The sequence below is a fragment of the Lissotriton helveticus genome, chromosome 4_1 (assembly GCF_964261635.1).
Source record: "Lissotriton helveticus chromosome 4_1, aLisHel1.1, whole genome shotgun sequence".
NCBI lineage: Eukaryota > Metazoa > Chordata > Amphibia > Caudata > Salamandridae > Lissotriton > Lissotriton helveticus.
In genome coordinates, this window is record NC_136063.1 from 682,624,222 (window position 1) to 682,647,202 (window position 22,981).

General features: G+C 42.1%; 1 protein-coding gene across 2 annotated transcripts in view; it reads left to right on the forward strand.

The window, feature by feature from the left end:
• PCMTD1 (protein-L-isoaspartate (D-aspartate) O-methyltransferase domain containing 1) overlaps positions 1-22,981 on the forward strand; it is a 454,916-nt gene that overhangs the window by 98,941 nt on the left and 332,994 nt on the right. For both annotated transcript variants that reach the window (XM_078687315.1, XM_078687314.1), the window contains exon 2: positions 4,451-4,882. In XM_078687315.1, the coding sequence (XP_078543441.1) occupies positions 4,576-4,882 (307 nt within the window). In that variant the 5' untranslated portion in view covers positions 4,451-4,575. The remainder of the gene's footprint in view (positions 1-4,450; positions 4,883-22,981) is intronic.

Sequence of the window (22,981 nt, forward strand, 5' to 3'; positions counted from 1 at the left end):
GGCACCAAGCTAGCGAAGCAAGTGAGCCGGCACCTCCCTAGAAGAGTTCCCTTGTCTCTTCCATTCAAGAATCTATCCATTCACCCTTCCATCCACCCACTCCTAGCCACCATTTCACTTTTACATTCTGTCATCCGTTCATTCTTCCATACATCATACATTCTTTCCTCATCCCATCCATCAGCTATTCCATCCATCTATTCAGTTATTGATCCATCAGCAGTCCATGCATCAGTCCACACATACATCCATCCACCCATATGTTCGTCCTTTGAGATAAGATAAGATAATTTATTTGTACATGGTTAATTAAAACCTTTACAAAACAGTTAGAACATTGCTAAAATGTAATGTAAAATTAAGTTTATACAATTTCTAAAACTTTTTAATAGAATTTACTTAATGTCAATTTATGGCCATCATTATTTTTAAAGGTTCATGGCTGCAGGTCACCGTGTCAATGATTTTCAGTCCGGCTTTTTTATTAATCCGCTGGAGACATGCTCTTCTGTCTTTTCGCCACCAATTCAAAACATTTTGTAACCCGACAATTTAATTTTGTTTTGCTGGGGTTGAAGCACAGTTTGATCGCCTGCCTACATGTTCGAACACCATATAGTTTGAATGATGGACGCAATAAATCGTACCTCATGTCCTTTAGTTTGGAGTAAATACAGATTACGTGGATGATATCTTCCTTGCCAGCTTTCCACAAGCGACAGTATTCCGGAGAGTTTTTTCTTTCCCAGGGCGGGAGATGGGGGGCAGCTGGAATTACGCCTAAGCGTAGTTTTAAAACTTTTCCTTTGTCTTTAGATTGATTCCAATGTTAAGATACTCTTGAGGCTGCAGGACTGTATAATCGCCGAGTGTAATCCAGCCGTGGGCTCTTTTGGATAGTGTCTTCTTGTCCTCAATAGAGGAGATGATACGTACTGATTTTTTCGTAATTTTTTTAAAAGTAAAAAGATCAGTAGAGATGTCCCAAAGGTCTGACAGGCCAAAGATATGGAGTGAATCAAATAAGTAGTTTCTGGCTGAAGATTTTCATTGACCAAGCAGCTCTTCCCATAAATTTGAGTTTATAGAACCAACCTCGGCACTCCGAATCTTCTGCCATGTAGTAACATACATGCCCCGTCTTTCCAATGTTTGTTTTAACAAACCGAATTCAAGCCGTATTTGTGCTGGAGAAACGTATCTTGGCAGAATGAAGATTGCCCTGTATGAATTTGCTATCCCGATGTCCAATAGCACTGCATTCTTTCCTTGAAGGGGTTCGCTCCCATATGTAAGAATCAGTTGTAGCTTTGCTCGCAAGAACTGGAGCCGCGGATTGAACGTTAAGTCGGGGAGCTTGACCTTTAGAGATTTTATTGCCAAACAGGTCACGGTTCCCTTCCCTCGCAAGGATTCCATTTGGGGCTTGAACTTGATCTTGTGGTCCAAGATTACACCCAGATATTTATAGGTGGTTTCCAAGTCCAGCCATATGTTCGTCCTTTGACTTACTCATCCATCCACAATCTGATTTCCCTTTACTCTGCTATTCTTCCACCTGTCTCCATCCACCGATACATTCACCTATCTTTTCACTGACTCATTCATCCACCTACTCATCCACCCACCCACTCATTCATCCATCCTTCCTATCACGCTTCCTACATTTCACTCTTTCTTCCACCCTTTCTTTCAGTCCGTATTCCTTCTTTCCCGTTTCTATTTACCCCTCTGTCGTTCTTCCTTGCTCCCACTCCTATCTTATTGACACAAGTTTGCCCTTAAAGGGGTTGTATGACGGAACCACGCATGCTGGCAACACAACAAGCGCGTCGTCGCCACGCATTCCTTTACCAGGCAAGTTGTTACAATGACTTGCCTTAGGGAAGCGCAGCACTTTGGAATAGTATAATTTACTATTACAACCCCATTCTGTGCAGCAGTAAGGACAGTGTTAGACTTAAAATCCAACACCAGTCCGACAACATGTTCCCTAAAGCAAGTCGTTGTAAAGACTTGCGTGGAAGCTTGTGGTAATAATGCGTATGTTGTATTGCCCGGGCTGTAAAGGCACTTTGTGGTTCTGGCTGCGTGGTGAGGTTGTTTTCCCTTTAAAAGGTTTATTGAGAGCTTTTGTCTGCTGAATTGCAGACCGAAGAGGTCCATAAAGAATCTCACCACCGGCGTAGCTGCTATAGCAGAGGGTTCACAATGCCCCTGTCCTTTACTCATAAATGCTTTTGTGATTTGGCCCGTTGTATTTGACATGTTCGGACTCAAGCAAGCTATAGGTATTATTTTACTTCTTTGTTGAGCATAAAGCAAATACTTGATGTTTTATTATATGCATTTTTAGGTCTCGCTTGTCAATGCGCTTGCGCATTGAGCTTGCGACAATATAGGGGCTTATCCACAGCTTAACTAAACTGGCGATTTCATGCTGTGCCCGTGAAAAGCAAGCTCAATGCGCAAGCGCATTGACATAAAACGCACGTGCACATCAAAGCCAGCCATCTGTTCCCCAGCTTGGTGCCTCCGCCCCTTGCTGCATCAAAGGCTTTCATTTCGCGGCCGCGTTTTTTACTTTCATTTTGCGGCCGCGTTTTTTTTTCTGCCCCCGTTGTGCCGCCCAACTTGTCTTGTTATGTTGCCTGTTAACCTGTAAATATTCTCACATGCCATGCCAACATGATTCCCTACCAAAATATTACCCTGTTTTGCATGCGTGGACTACTACTTTTCCTCCTTGTTGAGTTTTCAAACGTACTCTTTGCAACTCCTTAAACCACATTCAGTTCCGCAACTCGCTTCCTGGTCATATCCTCTCCCACTTCAGTACTCTCCATTTCCTTTCACCCATTCCATGACTTCCGGTTCCTACTCCAATTATGTCGGTGCGTCGTATTTAAATGGTTCCATCAGCTGGTACTCCTTAGCTTCATCCCCTTTTGCACACTCGTGCTGTCCCTTGCACACACTCGTGCTCTCCCTTGCACACACTATTCTGTCTCCGTATCTGCTGGATGCTCTTCGTCCCCGTGTAATCACAGCTGCTCCTGCACTTTCTCACTTCGTGCCTCTTAGCTTTGGAACTCTTCCCCACGTCATCTTCCCTCTGCTTTCACCCTCGCATCTCCCTATGACATCATCAGGTGGTCTCTTTCTATTGCCTCCTATTCACCGCCCGGCCGCTCCACCAAAAATATGCTGGCATCTGTTTTTTCCATTCTCTGTGTTCAAATGTATGCTAATTGGAGAGGCTAAAAGTTCAAATGCAGGTAGTTGTCGGGAAAAGGGCAGGTTTCCTCTTTCCCTCGCACTATTTCTCTTTCTCGCCTTACTTTCTCACATTTACACTTGCCTGCCCCCCTCTCCTCTGCCGCTCTCCGTCCACTATCTCAGCCCCTCATTAGTTCTAGTTTCATTTGTACTTTCTAGCTCCTCTCCCCGTCAGTCCTCTGTTCCCTCCATCTTCCCACCTTTCTACCACCCTATGGTGCCCAGAAGTGACCCCTCTCTGTTACATCAAGAAGCAGCAGCGCACGCGCCATGTTTTATGTAGGCTTTTCTAGTCTGGAAGTACAGACGTGCTGACGCCTCCCAGAGACGGATCTTTAAGGCTCTGCCTCTGCATTCACCCGCAGCTCCGATACTCCGGGCATACAGAACACTCACGCATAATAAAATCCACAGAAAACAGAGCTGAGGAGACTGACACTCAGGAGTAGAGAAAAAATAACAGATGTCCTTCATCCTACAGTAAAACAAAGATGGACAAGTACCACTTCGCATCAAAACAAATGAAAACAATCCCTTATAATCTCCGATTGGCATTTCAAATAACATAATTAATACTTTTATAATTTGCAAAATATAAACAAAAATTAAAAAATATTCACATTTACAACACCAAAAGGTCAAACTTTTCTATTGCGAGACCTATTGCATTTCCAATGCTTGTTATAGGATTTTTGTCAAGTTTCTATTTTTGAGATGTCAGTATGCATCAGTTAACAGTCAACAAACATTTCACCAGGGTCTAGTCTGTATCGATTGGTAGTGATTACTAAGATAAGTCTTGGGGCCCCATGCCCTTTGATAATTCAACCCCCCCCACCCAAGTGAGATAAGTCCATGTTTTTATCCCATACGTATACCACAGTACTACAACCCTCAATGCATAAGTTGGTAAATGTTCTATAATTTGATAAATAATATTCTTTGTGTGTCAGCCTCAAATATTACCATCGCTCTCCACCTTAATGGGCATAGTGTGTTGTATCCTACAGTTATAGGAGTTCTAATCCGAAAGAAGCTGTTAATAGGTCATTGAAAGTAGATCTGTTTCGCAGATTCATTGTGACACTATTGTTCATGTATTTCTATCAATTATTGCAAACCTAAGCACATATTACTAATGTAGCACATTTTTACTATTTTGTTGTCCCAGGGGGCACGTTGCTGAATTGTTGAAGTAAGGAAAATCACACGGCTGACATGAATTGATTTCTTCAAGCAGATCTACAGCCCTACTAATGGATTTTGGAATTATTTGAAACATCCTTTGGCGTTGATATGGGGGGAGCAGTAAGCGCTGGGGAAGACAATGATGATTTAATTGACAACCTGAAAGAAGCACAGTATATTCGTACTGAAAGAGTGGAGCAAGCTTTCAGAGCCATTGACCGGGGGGAATATTACTTGGAAGGATACAGGGACAATGCTTACAAAGACTTGGCCTGGAAGCATGGAAATATACATCTATCAGCCCCTTGCATATATTCTGAAGTCATGGAAGCACTGAAGCTTCAGCCCGGATTGTCATTCCTCAACCTGGGAAGCGGGACCGGGTATTTGAGCACGATGGTGGGCTTAATATTAGGTAATCCTGATTTTTTATATTCATATATATTTTTTAATATTACGTTCCATTATGTAAAGAGCAGGCATTTTTTTCTCAGGTGTTGTGACATTCCATAATATGTGCTTGCTGCTTGTTTTGATTACACAACTTGAATCAAGCCGCCGATCTGTTCGGATTACACTATCCATTTGAATATACACAACAGCATTAATTTTGGTATGTCTGTATATCATCATTGCAGCAAGTCATACAGAAGGGGTTAAAAACAAGGAAATAAATAACAACTTGAATCACACAAGTATGTGTATCTGTGTTTAAACGTAATATGTGTTTGTTTATGCCATATAATTGTGTGTTGGTAACTACAAAGTTCAACTTAAAATTGTTCCACTAATTCAGTTTTTTGAGTAGCCTTATAACCAAGGTCACATAACTGTATGACGACACAGTAATGATTTAGGACTCTGGGTCTATTGAGTTATACAGCAAAGAAATGGTAAATTATAAGGCACAGTGTTTGTTGTTATTATTATGACTATTGTGACTTCGTAACTCACACAAGTATTAGCATAAATGGACTGAAGGCAAAAACAAAATGTTTTATGTAGAAAAAAGACTGAAATGATTTGGTAGCTACTGTATAGAATATTTCTCGCCCACAATTGCCGATTATCTCTCTGTGGAATTATATACATTATTTTTTTTAAAAAGACTGCCATCGCTGAATTACTGGTAAAAATAGTTGGTGCGCAACATTCATTGTTGTTGTTGCTAGTACAACACAAAGCTACAGGCACATTAAGGTTAGTCATATTTGTTGCATACCTCGGTAATTGTTTGAGTCACTTTCTCTGGTTTTAGATGTTAGTTTTCCTTTACCCAGCTTTTACTCTGGTATTGGCTCTGGTCAAAAACAACTTTTAGCAATTTTTTAGACTCCGGAAAACATGCGCTCTATCGTTGGAAAAAAAGGCCAATTCTAGTGGGAATAGGATTATTAATGCAGAGTTAACTTGCAACAATGTCCCTGCTAAATTGCTAACTTGGAAATTATAGTTAGATAAGTGTGAGGATTTAAGAAACAGTATTGTGTATTTTATGCTAGGAAAAGCCTCTACTTGAATACCATTGAAATGTTTATAATTGGTCACAGATTAAGGTGCCTGCCCTGCACAAAAAAAAGAAAATGTACATTCCTAAAATAGGCCACAGTCCTGTATAATTGCAAATACTCCATCATGTATGGTCTTGATGGGTCTGTGCCCATGTAGACCACACATTTAAGAACTGACGCAAATAAAATGAAAAATATTCCGAAAGAAGCTGTTAGGCTTGTAAGACTAGACCTAAGCATCCTGTGTTAGATGATGCGAAAGGAGCTCCTTACAGAAACTATACACTGAGCAGCAGTTTAGGTCCTGCAGTATTTGTAGCAGTAGCAACAAGAGGTGAAGTACAATTTGGTATTCAGCAATAACCAACCCAAGAGAACTGTCCAAGCCAAATCAGTAGCAAGTGCCTTTGAACCTTCCATCATGCACAACTCTGTAATAGAAGACGGGGACAAATCATGAAATCAACTTCTCACAGAGGAACATATACTTTGAATGAATCAGGTGAAAACACAACCATACCCTTATTTAAAAAATCTGATGTTATCACTTCTCAATGATTCTTGTAGCTTTTACTACTAAGAGACCTCAAACACAAAAATGGCCCGTGGAGAAGTTTATTTGCATTACTTTCTGGTAAACAAATAGGTCCAACAAATGCTAGTATTTCAGAAGCAAAAAGGCTGATTGCTATTGAAACGAAAATGCAGGATGATCACTATGCCTATCACTCTGACATGTCTAAAAGCAAAAAACAAAAGTCTCTTTTGAACTACGGCCTACCCAATTTGCCTTCCCAATATGCAAAGCATACCAAAACATTTATTTTTATAGTGCATATTTTGTCCAGCAGAGTCACAGTTTTTGGAGCTGTCCCCTGGTGTAAGACACATTTTAGAAAAATGACAGTACTTGCTCACAGAATGAAAGCCTTTACATGTTTCTCTCTCTCCCGCTCTCTCTCTCTCTTCCTCTTCCTCTTCCTCTTCCTCTTCCTCTTCCTCTTCCTCTTCCTCTTCCTCTTCCTCTTCCTCTTCCTCTTCCTCTTCCTCTTCCTCTTCCTCTTTCTCTCTTTCTCTCTTTCTCTCTTTCTCTCTTTCTCTTTCTCTTTCTCTTTCTCTTTCTCTTTCTCTTTCTCTTTCTCTTTCTCTCTTTCTATTTCTCTTTCTCTCTCTCACACACACACACACATACTCTCTCTCTCACACACACACACACTCTCGCTCTCCCACTTAGTGAATAGTCCTTTAAGACTCCAGAACACTGTGGACTTCATCTACTAAACCAAGTTAAATAAGAACATTAATCATATTTCAGAGGGTTCGAAGGAGTCTTTAACACCTACTTGAGGATACACTTATAAACAGTTCAGGGTCAGGAACAACAGTTTTTCCGAAGTGTCTATAAACAAAGAAAAAAACAATAAATATTTTTATATCAGACAAAATTCCCATTATGTACATCCGTCAAAGTTATTGGGTTATTATCCATTGTCATGATAAATGCATTCAATTATTCACCATTAAGTAATGAAGAAAAATGTTAAAATGTGTAGTGGGAAACAAGTCATTCTAGATTTAGTACCATGTCCCCCAAGAATCCATTGAAGTAGAGACCATTAGCAGAACCCATGTGCAGAACAAAATAAGATATTAATTTAAAAAGCATATATATTATATTGGATAAAGAACCCCCTGCTGTTCATTTTAAGGGTCTTGCAAGTCAGACTAGTTCATGAACTTATAGAGGAACAGGACTGAAAACCAACTTCTTTCATAAGGTCATGGAACTCACTTGATAGAAGTCAGTTATATATGTAATATTACTAGCAATCTCAATATTGTTACGAGAGAGAAAAAAAACATGTGACCTACATCTTTCACATACCGCTCGCTCATTAAATACAAGTGAGCATACACTTGTTTTGTCAAAGCAGGTCTTCAAAATTGCCCATATAATACACATCATAAGACAATTCCTATTTCCCTTACATATTTAGCAACACCTAGTAAATATAACATGAAGTGTAATATATAACTAAAAGGTGCTTAACTTATCTTAACACAGTGCATAGAAACTGTGTTCTTGTTCAAAATATAACTAGAATAGTATCTTGGTATTCAGAATCGAGCCTCAAAATTATCTTGGTAGCAGCTATATGGATACATAAAACTAAAATAGTTAGGAACCTTCAATAATTCTTAGTCATTTTAGTTGTGTTACTGGGTATCAGTATAAAAGAGAAACATGTCTATAACTCACTTGTGAACTCGCCCAGCCACATACTTAATGTCCCTCAAAATAGAAACAGGAAATATTCATGATGTCCTTAAAAACAGCTGGCTTCCAGACTTACAGCTGACGTCTGGTGTCCCCATGTAACAGATTAACCCTAAGCCGTTGGAAACTTATTACCTGACTCACTGACTGAACCGCCATTAAAAACATAGGCTTCAAAATAAAGGAATAAATCCTGGGGGGGGGGGGGGGGGAGGACACTGCCTCTCCTCCCAGCACAGTTCACCCCATTGAATCCTGGTAAATGCATTACACTTACTTTCAAAGTGGCTGTAGTCTTTCACCAAAGTTGGTGCAGGTAGTGCTGTTATCTCTAGACACGTGTTTCTGGGTTCAGTCCATCATCAGAAGAGAGCAAAAAGTAGTAAGGATCAGAGAAAAGTCATCAGGGGTTGCTGAAATGGGGCTCAAGTCTTCACAGGTCACAGTACCTCTCCACAGGCACACAGGTGCATCCCAGGAGAGCTTGACAGCTCGTTGCCTCAAGGGAGCCTTTTGAATACAGTGTGGGAGGCAGTGTGCTCCCTCCCCCTCCCTGTGTTCAAAAGGCTCCCTTGAGCCAACGAGCTATCCTTAAATGCAAATACAAAAACAAAAAGGAGTAAATCACCCAAATATTGTAAATAAACTTTCCCATAAGGTCCTTTCATACACCCAATAAGTAAATGTCAACGATTCCTCAGCAGTCCTTTTTTTTTTCTTCGCACTACCTTTGCTGTTTATCAAAATGTCCTCAAGAATAGTTTTAAATCCTTCTTTGTTGTAATTCAAGACCAAATTGGACCAAAGTAACACTATGTTTTTTGGTTTATATAGCTAACTAATGTTCATTAAACATACTGTCATCTCTCAGCCATTTTCCCTTTCATAGCTCCTTATGTAGGAAACCATGATGAGGTAAACTACGTTTATGTCCTACAGTTAATCTACTTCAAATGCTTGATGTGCCATTGAAATCCAAGTAGTCTGTAACCATAACAGATTTGTATGCTTGGCACTTTACATGTCTATGGTTATCCTTTGTATTGGGCAAACTGTCAACAGTATTTTGCACATCCTTCTCAACTAAACTAAATGTTTTGTCAAATTGCAGAGTACATGGAGCTGTCGGTAAACTATCTCCTGCTCGTACCTTTAGATTTTGCCAGTTGGTATTTATCAAGTTCTTGATCCTATTATTCATATGTGAATCTCTTGTGACATACCGATCTGTCATCCATATTTCCCATGTAATCAGTGATGAACATTGGTGTTTCTATTGAAGAATCATTTTTTTTTTTTTTTTTTGCAGGACTGTCTCGCCTTGTGTTTGCCTCTAAAGATTGCAAACTCTTTCTGGCTGTAGTAAAGTATTTCGAGAGATTGTCTTGGTATTTAGTTAATCTTTCAGATTATCATTTTTGTTCACTTTCTTGTATGGAACCTAAGATTCTCATTACATAGATTCAGCGTTAGATGTGTTACTTATTTGTTCAATTTCTTTTAACTTTTTTAACAGGCAAGCCCCTAGGGTCAAATCAAAATCAAATATATTTATTCAGCACGAAAAACGGCCATAAAAGATCCACAAGTAAAAACAGAACCAGAATCATATATAAAATAGCAAACAGCTTAATAAACAACAGTAAAAGAAAAAGGGAATTGAATAAGCTATGCTAAACAAAAGTCTTCTCTAGCCCTCAACCCCCCGAAGATTTACATAGCCATCCTATTTCACCTAGCCATCCATCCACTTTCTGCATCTATCTGCTGCTATGAAAAAGGCACAAACACTATAACAGACATCATGGCCATTTAGAAGTTGAAGGAAGAACACAACATCCCTGCACGCACAAATCCTTAAATTTAAAATAATAAAATAAGCTTAATAAATAAGATGCAATACATTTGATAAAAATTGACAAAGAAGCCTAAAGTGCATTATGGTCTGGTCTGATGATCTATCAATAGGATAAACCGGAGCTAGTGACCTCGAGGACCCACCAGTACCTGAGAAATTGAAAAGCCGCACCACTGTGCCAGCCATAAAATGAAGTATTGAAGATCTCTCCCACCAAGACAGCAGGTTTGCAAATTAGTGTGCTGGTTCCTCAGGAATTTACTGGCTGAGGTACTCCCTGATAGTGCTTTTGCTAGACTCATTTTTAAGCCTCTGGGACTGACAATTCTCTAAGAAGTGGCGCTTTACGAACAACTTATACCCTTTTTTTTTATAGTGCAAGGTGCATCAAAAAATTCAGGTAAGATTAATACTTTAAAATTACTTTTGAAATAAACCAACCAGGGGATTGCTCACTCCTTATCCAATTTTAGGCAATCTTAAATGATGTATTATTCAAGCTAGCCTCAGTGTTGGCCCAAACACTCACCCAAAGTAAGAGGGACGCTAACTTTACTTTGTCAGAGAAATTTTGAAGCTTTAGCTCTGAGTGCATAATGAAATGTGAGCTTGTGGGAGAAAAATGCGAAACCTGTCTGCAGATGCGATTTTCTGCCGTCGGCAAACTAGAGACATCCTGAAAACCCCATATTCCTGCTCCATAAAGTGAAGCTGAGGCACTCTGGGAACATAAATATTCATAAAGGGTAAGAACATCCCCTTCCCAGCTACCTTTGAAAGGTTAAATAAGGCACCTTCTGCCCTTCTAATCTTCATATGTGAATGATTAACCCTCTCGCTGCCAGGGTCCCCCTCCCCTTGCTACACCTTTTTTTGTGCTATTTGGGGTAGTTCACACTTAGGTCTCCATAACATTTTGTCCACATAAGGTATCCAGGCTAAATTCGTGTCATTTTCATCCAACATCCTGAGGATTCCAAGGGTACCCAGGTTTTTTGGATTCCCCTGGAGGTAATTGAGAAATTGGGCAAAATACTGCTAAATGTTGTTTTGGGGGGAAAATGGTAAAAAGGTGCTGCAGAAGAAAATGTCTTTTTTCCCCTGCAAATGGTATCAACTAAGGGTTTGTGCTGCTAAAATCACCTTCTTCCCAGCTTTTAGGAACTGGTAGACTTTTGTCAGTAAACCAACATTTTATAACCGTTTTAGCATTTTACTGAGACATAGCTTATTTTTCCAATTTTTTTTGCTTGTCAGTTTAAAATTGGGTGTGAAACCAATAATGGATCCCGGAAAGCTATACATTTCAGAAAAGTAGACAACATTCTGAATTCAGCAAGCGGTCATTTCTGTAGATCCTTCAGGGTTTTCCTATAGAAAGTAAAATTATTGAAATTGAGTTAAAACAAAACTGCCATTTGTGCCTACATTTTCACTTATAACTTCTTCTAACTATGGTAGATTTTTTAAAGCAATATACAGTTACGTCCGCAGGACCCATCTGGTTGCGGGTATATAGGGCTTGTAGGTTCACCAAGAACCCGAGTTACCCAGAGCCAATAACTGAGCTGCAGCTCGCAATGGTTTTTCATTCTGTACTGGGTGTACAACAATTTATTTGGTAAACTATAAAGAGGTATCGCTTGTGTGACGTCAGACGGCGTCCCGGAAGTTCCTATGCATGGTAGCCATCTTCAGATTCTTTTTTCCGCCGTTGGGTCTAAAAGCAAAGGAAGACTCTCTGAAGATTTGGACAAAATCCCCGAAAGAATCACATAATTCGACTACATACCACTGATTATCGACTACGAATACAAAGGAGAACAGAAAGAACCTCCGGAGACCACCTTTTCTCGTCGAGTAACACTGACAAGACAGAAACGCACTTGGATTGACTGAGGGCGAGGTAGGGGCCATGGAAAATACCCCTTTCAAATTCTGTCCTAAGTGTCACCACAAAATTGCCCAGGGCGATCCACATGACGTCTGTAACCTCTGCTTACCAGAGGATCACAAGGATAAGGACTGTGAGACCTGCGTGGTGTTCTTGTTGAAGGTACGCGAAAGCAGAGAGAAGACCACTACGCAGCCATGTTCAGAGCCATAAACCACATTCGTTGAGGGACTTAAACCTCTTAAGTGACGAGGACAAACAAGGTGTACACGCAGAATCGATGCACAGAGGCTCAAATGTCAAAATACTCAAAGGAGACACTGAAAAGAAAGCAACGAAGGACACTGAGAAAATGACAGACAAGGTAGGAAACCCACACGGACAAGGTAAGAAACCTACAACCGTTGGAACCTAAGAGCAATGAAAACAAGGCGCAGCAAAAAGCAGCCCAGGTGTCGACGAAAACGACGATCGAGAGTTAGCCGCGATCAAAAGAACCCCACCGATCCCACTACTGGGATACCGACAAGGAAAGATCATCAAAAACGCCTAAGGAAATTGTCGACCGATAGCCTGCAAAGGGCAAGACTTCACCCTCGAAGCAGGAAACCACCACGCCAAAGAAGAGGATCTCAGCAGCCTCAAACGCCGATAGGGTCCTCGAGGTGGAAAAGAAGAAGAGACGCCTTGAAGTGGAAATGGCGATACTTCATCAAAGAAAAAAGAGTATGATGAAACGCTGAAGGGATTCCGTATTACCGCTACGCCCATCGTCGATGCTGAAGACGCTGAAGAAGAGGAAGAAATCCTTAAATGGCCGGCAACCCCCAAACCGCACGAGGAAGATGTGGAAGACTAGCTGAACGCACCAGAAGAGGAAGAAGTATCGGAGACTTTCGAGGAGGCATGGAAAGACCTTGACACAGAAAGCCCTGAAGAGGAAATCAGTTGCTTTCCCTTGAAGGCTTCACCTCCAGATGACCTAGCCTTCTACAGCAGCCTTACCAAAAGAGCAGCTGACACTCTCGGGGTCCCCTTAAAAGAGGATAAGAAGGACTCATGCTACCTCCTAGAGACTTAGACTTCTTTTACCAAGGGGACACTATCTCCCAATGCTACCAAGCATTCTATATCAGGGCAAGGACCCCTTCAGAGTACCACCCTCAGCCAAGGGGGTAACACCAAGGGTTGAAAAGAAATATAAGACCCTAAATACATCCAGGGAAACACAGTTCCAGATTCAATCATCGTCACCACAGCAAGAAAGCGGGGCAATGCCCACTCTGCCATAGGTACCCCCCAGGTGCAGACAACACCCCCCCCCCCCCGGGGGCCCGCAACAGCCCCTGTAGCGTCTGAGCCTATCACCCCCCATAACATTCTGTAATATCTATTCTATTGAGGTCTTTTTTGCAGGAGGGGTGTAGATGGTGCTACCCTCTACAACTTTTCTCTAGCTCATTCCCTCCGTGCATTAGATGTCCAGGCAAGAAAAGAAGAATATGAATAGTTACCTCCTAAAAACAAATGCCTGCCTGGTGAAAGAGCACAGCTCTTTGTAGCACCTACAGGTAATCAGCACCCCTTTTCCTGATGGCAGCTGGTGCCTAGTTCTCTGGTACCTTGAGTCCTCTAATGATTGCGGCAGCAGGCACGGCATTTCGCTTGTCAGGAGCGTGCGCAGCACTTTGTAGAACCTGCAGGTAATCAGCTATTCTCCCCCTGATGGCGCCTGGCACCTTCTGGCGATTAGTCATCTAGTACCTGGAGTCCTCAACGAATGCAGCAACAGGCAGGGTATCCTCTAAGGTCATTGTTGACCTCCATTACTTCTGTTAGTGATACCTTTTCTCAGCTTCTGCACATGAAACCTCAATTGCCAAATTTATTCGTAGATGATTCAGGAAAGGGAACACAGCTGAGCAGTTCACTGTTTATTGTGTGGCTCCTGGTCCCATTCCCCAAAGATGATTCAAATGAAACACTTTCCCAGCTGTTGTCAGGAGGCCACTTGATAAGAAGAGTAATGCTGTTATGATTTGTTATCAAAAAAGTACAGGATGCTCTTTAGGTCTTAGACCCTTTCATCTTCCTTGAAATTACTGTTCACAGCATGGGAGATTTAGAGGGTGGGGGTTGCCCTTTTGCCATTTAATTAATTGTTTTTTCTTCTCTGCTGAACTAATTTCAGCCTCCAAGAAGGTTTGACCAAATGAGGTACCTTTTCCCTTTCTGAGTGCAGGCACCTCACAAATACATTATTTTCAGGATGCTATGCTGATATAAGATGGGACTCTTCCGAAATAGCCAGCCTGTTATCTAATGAAGTGTGAAATGCAGTAATCTTTTTTCCAGCCCAAAGATTTCTGTTTTTTTTCTTTTTTTTCACTTTTGTTTTTGCTTTTGAGAACAGGACACTACACTTTATACATCATTACGCAGTATAGGTTACTGAGTCATTACAATTGGTTACAGTATCAGCACCTGATGTAACATAGGTCATTTCTAGTCAGCATGTCAAACATAGCAGTAGTAGATAAGATACACAGTATATATACAGTAACTCAGGAGATGGAGACGTAGATCAAGGTTGCTCATTGTACTTACCAGGAATGTGTGGAGAGGAAACCGGATGTTTTGTGCACAAGATGAGGGGAGTTGGTGCCTGTTTTGTTTCTAGATGTTCATTATATGTTAATTTGTTAAGCCATTGGTCATAGCTCAAGAGGGTGTTACTCCGGCAATGTAAAGTCATCCTGCATCTGCCCAGAACCAAGGCTATAGCCACAAATATGTGATAAGGTTTGGAGACAACCTTCACATACCCCAAATTGACCTTAAGCGGGGTTACATCGAAATTTGCTATATTCATGGTTCTTAAATAGTCAAAGAGTTTTTGCCAGTAGTGATGCTGTGCAGGGCAGGCCCAGGTCATATGCACCAAATCTGCATTGAGACATTGCACCTCCAGCAAAACTCTTTATCAGACGGTCCAAATCTCACCATACATAGAGAATTGTTTATCTAGGGGATGCGTTTATTGATTATTTGTAGTTTGCAGCAATGTTGCCTACCCCTTTCCTAGTTTTTTTTTCCAGTTTTCTTTTTGTATTTATTCATATTGCTTTTACAACTGCAAGCAAGGAAAAACAGCAAGGTACACATGCACATTGCGATATGTAGGCATATCCTTCAAATACCATGCCAACATATCAGGCATGTGATCCCCGCCCAGCCTCTATGGTTCTCAACTTCTCCATCACCTTAGATCAGATCCCAGTTTATGTCAACCTCCATAGCGTGCTATAATATCCCCTTATCCTATATCACCTTCTCATGGCAAGCTGTGTCCCACAATACCACTTTAGTCCAGCCTAGTGAGGAGTTCCCCGTTCCATACTTCTGCTTTGGTTTCAACAAACCTGAATAATGTTCATTATAATGGAGTAATGTTCCTCGATAAGAGTAACAATAATGAATTGCTACCCTCTGTTTTACCCCTGTTCCAAAGTGTAGGTGATTGTACTTCCACGGGGGCCTGGTACAGAGTGCGTCTGAAAGAGCCCATTTCAGATCAGTTCATTCTGTTAGGTCATCTGCTAGTTTATTGTCTCTCTGAACTTTCTGCATGTGCAACTCCTGTGCTGCTTCCCAATCCAGTAAAAGTTGACTCCAGGCCTCTCCCTGAGGCCTCTCCCTTGTCCAATGGCTAGCAATACATCTCTTTTCCAGTATTGTACCCAGCCTAAAAAACCTTGTTTCATACATTTTTTTCTCCCCAACCTCGGGAGAACTAGTATATAATGCTTCAGAGTAGGAACCGCCCTCAGTAATGTATGCACTAATCGTGCGGGCTACATCATCCCATAAAGCGTATATAATGGGGCAGTACCAAACCATGTATAGGAACTCAGCTTGGTGCTGCAACCTCTGCCGCAGCTTGCTTAGCTGGGGTGTAGTATGTCATGTGTATATAACTGTACTCAACAAATGTAAAATGTGCATTACTCTACATTGTCTTCAGCCCCTTGCAAGTTCTTGCCCATTCCTTTTCTGTAACCATCTGTCCTTTGCTTTCAGTGTCTGTATTTGTTTATCTGCTTTCAATTAGTGATATAAATGAGAAACCAGATGTCTACAGTGGGGTAGGGCCAATCGCATTGTCAATGTCTGTGAATATAATTAAGTTTCTGCTAATCTTGGCCATTTGGGCTAATTTAGCATAGTGGAGGAATTATCCTGGCTCCATCTCAAAATTCCTTGTGACCTATTCTTCATTTTAAAGGTCCGAGACTATTAGGCAGCCACACTTTTCCAAAGTTCCATGGACATGATTGATGCTATCTGCGCAAGGGAGGGATGTGTCATGAGGCATCTCTATGCGGAGGGCTGTCTTTTGATTATGGTCATTATCACTCTGTACCAAACCCAGCAAACATGACACATCTTTTGCAAGAGATACCCAAGGGCTTCGCTTTAATAAGGCGGGGATGGGGTTGTCAATATATGTTCCTTAAGGAGGCGCTTCTTCCTGTTAACTCCTTCATCCTACCAATAGACTGAATGTTGCAGCTGGGCTCCATATAGTAAAGTGCTAAGCCTGGGACCTTCTGCTCACATACCCTCTTCAATGTATCAAGTTTGACTCTGCCCCTCCAGCCTATCCATATCAAGTCCACCATGAGTGTATCAAGGGCCGCAAACGCCTGTCGGGATCAAATATGTGCCCCCCATGCAGTACCCGAAGACACCTGGGTAATAAAACCATTGTAGCCACTACTACCCTGATAACTGGAGTGTCTTCCAAAACTATGTACGACTGCAGACTGTCCACAAGCCTACCCATCTTATGCTGGTGGCTATGATCCTTGCCTAATCTAATGGAAATGCTGAGATACCAGAAATCCGATGTTCCCCAGGGGATCCCTGGCAATACAGGTGATAGCTATCAGGATCAGAACAGTGTACTCCGGGTTTTACAAAGGTATCAGTCTGTCATTGGTGTACATAGAAACCACATGGGTGCTGTCTCCCACTCGTATACCCCAAGGGCACACTTCTGAGCCCGCAGGCCCGGAGCTCCCTCGCTAGTGCGAAAAGCAAGGGTGATAGCGGACAAAATTGTAGAGTTCCGTGCTACACTCAAAACTGTTCTGAGACCAGTTTACCAGTCTGGACCCGGGCCAGTTGCTGCGTGTTCAATAGCTAAATCCATTTAATATAAGATTGCCCTAAAGCTATTGCCTGCAGAACTTCCCAAAAGTACCCCCAACAGACACAATCAGAGTCCTGTTCGATATGTAGAAGGGCCAGGGTCTAATCATGGCCAGAAATATTGTTCTCATCAAGTGCATGTGTTATACGGCGTGTATTCTGGATAGTGCTTTTCTGCGGTAGAAACCCTCATTTGTCCTCCTGCATCAGCCCCAGAAGCACCTCAACAGGCGATTGGCAAGCACTTTACTTAATATTTTAACATCCATATTTAGCATTGAGAGTGGGCAATACGATGTGGCAAGGATTGGCTCGCTATCTGGCTTGGGGATCGAAACTGTTTGAGCTTCTTTCAATGAAGCAGGTAGTAGGCCCACCTCATAATCCTCATTATATACCTTCAGCAGTTTATCAACCACCAGGGTTTAGTAGTGTTGATAAAAGTCTGCATGTAGCCCTCCCCCACCCCGGGTTTCTGCATTTTGGCATCTCCTTTATGACTGAAAAATCTCTTCTCTACGTAAAAGGACCAAAATTGCCTCTTTTGGCTCCTTAGTCAGCTGGTGCAGTTGAAGACCTGCCAAATAGGCAGCCACATTTGCTTTCCGGGATCTCGTCTACAAGTCACTCATGTACTAGGTGAACATCCCGTTCATGTCCTCATGGGTTCAATATTTGTGTCAATTTGCATCTCGGAGTTCCAAAATGGGCACCTAAGAGGTCTCCCTTTAAAGCAGCCTTGCTAATTGTCTGCTAGACTTATCTTTTTTTTGTATAGAACTGTTGCCAATATGTCCTGCTTTTGTGTCGCTCATATCTTCCGACGTCTCTATCAGAGTTGCTTTGCAATTTGCCCATTCTATCAAAATATGTGTCTGCATAGTGAGTTTCGCATGCTGGGTTTTTAATCTTGTCTCCTTTGTGCCCAGTGATTGTTCCAATTATTTGGTTATCTCACACATCCAGGACTTGCATTCACCGCGTACCACTACCTTTATGACCTCCCATTCCACTGCCCTGCATCTAGCTGTGTCTTAATTTGCCTTTAAATAATCTTGGATGAGCTCTAAAAGCCCCTCAAAGAATGCAACATCCATTCATGCCTACGTACGGAGGCGCCATAATGGTTCTCTAAGTAGAACCTTCTACGTTACAAGCTCCATTATTAATGGGGAGTGATCCGACAGATATCTGGCTAAAAACGTCATGCCCTTGTATTTATAAACATGACTGGACTGGACCACAATATAGTCCAGCCTGCTGTGTGCACCCTTGGCTTGTGTCTAACAAGAGTATACTTTGGCCGCCAGGTGCAGCAACATATATAGGTCCGCCATACCCAATCCAGACATCGTTCCCACCAAGGAACCGGTCATCTGTTGCTTAACAGCATGTTTGGTGGATGTCTATCCATGTACCCATTTATTATGCAGTTAAAGTTACAATACAGTGGGAGAACTTTCTCACTCCATCAGGGAAGGAGCCCAAGAAGCCCACCTCATCCTTATTAGGGGCATACACATTTACCACACATAAGTCATGTAAGTTTAGTGTTCGATTGCTATCCAGTATCGGTCCTCTTTATCTACCACCTGATCTTTCAGGAGAACTGGAACACCAGCCATCACCCAGAAAAGCACCCCTCTACTATATCTAGTGTAAGTAGTGTATAGATGCCCTTTCAAATATTTATGGACCTTGAGAACATCTTCCCCACTTAAGTGCATCTCCAATAACAACACTATGCCAACTCCATAGCACTTAAGGTAGCGATATATCTAGTTGTGCACAATATAATGTTTTATGCCCGGGACATGTCAGGTAATCATTTTATAAATGCCCACCACAGTGTTTGTGTGTCTTTCGCCCACTGATATCTGCACAACTTTTGCGCTTTGCCAGCTCACCATGAACATTAGATCTTGTGATCTAACTGTGGATTGCACACAACCAAAAACACCCCCAATTCCCTGTACCCACCTCCAAGTGGCATTATTATCCCCCTTTAATCTCTCGAGCCAAACATAAAACAACAGGGTTAACAGTATTGTGCCCTCCCCCTGCCCCCTTGACATCTGAATTGACTCCTCCCAGGAAGGGCATGTCAACAACAAACCATTTGGTTGTACTGTGGAGGAGCACCCTCCATCAGTGGCCACTCCTGCACCAATCCGGGTTGTACTTCACTCAGCCTTTCGCCCAAGAGACATGCTACTTACCAATCCTTTCGAATATACATGTTGCTCATTAATAAATCAGGATCTCTCAAAGGTCCCGCACATGGACCCTCCAACCTCATCCTCACAGGTATACCAAATATGTCTGTGATCTGGTCCAGCGTGCTCCTTCCCTTCGCCAACAAGCCATATATTTGCATATATCCTTTTGTCAGTATCTTAGTGATGCGCTGCCCCATCAGGATTCCATGTCAGGAGCAACCTGTGAGCTAAGCTCCTCAGCCTGTCTGCTCACCTGAGCGAGCCGGTCCCCCTCTGAGTCTGTCAGACCCTCATTCTGTGCATCCACCTGCACCGTGATTCGGCACAGAGTTCTCCAGCTAGTCCACACTTTCGATGATCCTCGACCTCTAGGTCAAAGAGCAGTCCTCACTGAAGATTGTAAGGGTCTTGACGGAGTCCCCCAGTTGTCTCCGCACTAGATTCCAGCCACTCCCATGCATCCTCTGACACAGAAGCGGGCCCTAACATAAGGCTGCACTCAGAGCTTTGCCAGTTATATTAAGATGAATTGAAAATTAAGTTGTCTCCGCTTTCTTGTTATAGTGAGGAACATATTCTGCTTACCTTGGACACTCTTTTAAAGTTCAGAAAAATTTGTATTGCTACATTTTTGTATCGTAGTGCCCCACTTTCCAACATGTTGTAGAATAGCATCCCGTTCTCTGTAATTAAAGAGTCTTGTGATCAAAGCCCTCGGAGTGTCCCGGGGTAAGGAGGGGGAACCTCTACATTAAAAAGAATTTAGACAACTTGGGGGCCGCAGTGTTTCTGAGATCTAGTCTTCCAAGAACATCTCAATTGAAGGCTCTTCACTCTCTCCGGAAAACCAGTGAACTGAAGATTACTATGCCTTGATCTCCCTTCCATGTCCTCTAGGTGCTCTCCCATAGTAGTTGTTTCAGTCATCAGTGAAGTGGCAGTCTTCTTCAAGGTGTTGACCTCGTGTTGCTGTGATTCAGTCTAATCCTCAGCTTCTGACTCTCAGTCGACAACTCTCATATCCGTTCTCAATAAATTAATCTCAGCTGTGACTGTGCACATCTTTTCTTCAGATGCCGTCCGCATTTCTCTGCTGGCAGCCAAGATGTTCACTGGAAACTGTTCACTGTCCTTCTCCTGTCCATTTCCACTGCTTCCCCTCTGTGCTGTGTTCGTGTCAATTCTTGGAGCGGTGTACTGTATTTTCAGTTAAATAGTACCAATGAACTGTGATACATTGCTTAGGATCGCAGCCCAGGCACAGTGTGGGTTGCTAAATTACAGACAAGTTGCATCTTAGCATTTCAAACTAAACTTGTTTTTGAAGTTAGCTACAATGTTTTAATGAACGCATCAAAAATAGGTCATCCCTAAATACAGTGATTTTGCAATAAATGTCTGTATTTTACAAAGGTGCTGTTTTTAAAGCTGTTCCCTCACTTCATAGGATATCCAATTTGTAGGCCCCCCAGATTTTTAGACCCGTCGACCAATCTGCACTGAACTTGGCTAAGCAGTATTTTGGAAGTCATCAGAGTGTGCCAAATTTGGCAATGATTGGACAAGATGTTCAAAAGCTATAAGGTGTTGTACCCAACATGTTTTCCAGTCTACAATCAAATTTTCATTTCCCATGGAAAATGTTTTTGCTCATAACTGCACAATCAATGCACTTTTGATTGCATTTTGACCTTTGCCTTTTGGTGCTTTTCTTGGATGTTTTGAAAACTCTTTTCAGCAGTTTTGGAGATGTGAAGCAGAATCCTGCTGTTAAATGCACGTGTCAAGGTGTGTCTCTTTTTTTCGTTAGTTTGCATGTGTCTGACCAGGCATGGATGGACTGTAGGAGCACACTGCTTCTGCAAAACACTATGTGAATGTGCTCTAGAGGTTTAGAATTATTTCCCTGCCAATGTTCACAAACACTGGGAGGTATACATAAGAGAAAGCAACAGTGGTGGGTAACTCCATGCTTTATTATGTATAGGTGGGCTGGTTAGAGTTCTCCTGTTCTCCCCTTCCCCTGGCCTGCCTAGGACAATGGGGACTGTCACAGTCTCTTGTCTTACCCAAGGTAAAGGGCAGTTAACCTACTCCCTCCTTGGCTTGGCTAAACGCTGGAGAGAATAGGATTGTGCCCATTTCCTCCTGCTTTGCCCAAGGGCAAGAGTACATTTTAAAGTTGCACCAGGGCACCAAAAGATTACTCAAAGTTGAGGGGTTAGGTGGGGGAATAACACTCCTTCCTTCGCCTTGCTAGTGAGCAATGCAAAGGCCCCCTTACCAAGCCCAATGACTAGGAGGAACGGCAAGAAAACACATTGCATATAACCACCAGCTCTTCTGCTTCTGACATACAGGAAGAATGTAAAAGAAAGTTATAAGTATTGTATCGCTGTATTCTTATTTCACTATCGTGTATGACCGTTGACTGTTGTTGGTGTCTGCATATAATTCTTTTTGGACAATATTCATTGCAGTCAATGACAGGCATATTTGGCAAATATGGCATTTGTTTTTTTAATTATCATGCCTTGGGTGGAAATAACGTTCAACGATAAACATCACTATTTCGTCAAATAATATGTATTTACATGTTAATGATATTGATCATACTTGTTCTTTTTCCTATCCTAACCTGTTTTATTTAGCCTTGCTAAAAAACAATTTGTTTTTAGGGCTCGGGCCTACGTCACCACGAAGTGGGGCGGGGCTTCCGAGCTCTTATGGAGTAAAAAAAAAAAAGAATTCTAAAAGGGGTCTGGGCTGCCACATTCCAGAAAGCGCGCGGTTTTTGCGTGTGGTATTTTGCCATGTGCATGGTAATTGGTCCAGGCAAGGCTGTGTTTAAGTAAGGCAGCACGCCATAGGGCTTAGGAATTTGTCAATGTTCACTTCCTGCATAAAGTGTTCAGACACGCGCAGAAGAATACATAAATCCTCAATTACCAGCTGTCCGAGGGGCCGGTAATTGAAGGCAGATGGTGCTGGGAGCGTGTGCACTGCTGTGTTTTTTTCCCTTCAGCTCTGTGCGCGCGTGAACAGCCGGGCAGCAATGTAGAGAATCACATGCATCAGATCTAGTTTTCACACCATCACACACACACACACGCACACACGCACACACGCACACACGTACACACATACACACACACACACACACACACACACACACACACACACACACACACACCTTTGCACAATGGTGCCTGCTTGTGCATCATGGAGCAGTGCAGTGGGAGAATGCAGGAACAGGCCTTTTTTAGTAAATATAGCTCGCCAATATTTCTCTCTCAATTGAACCACGCACACAGAAACATTGATTGCTGGGATCAGTTGCGCTAACATTTAGTAAATTTGCCCTTTACTTTCCTCTTTTTTTCAAGTTTCTTACCTAAAATATTCATCACCCCTGGTCCATTTTTTAGATCACCAGAACTCTCCATCTTTATCCTTTACCCCTTCTCCCCCACCCCCAGTGGTCATCCATATTGTTACTTCTTCTAAGCTTACTTAGTATGTAATAAGCAGTTTATAAGG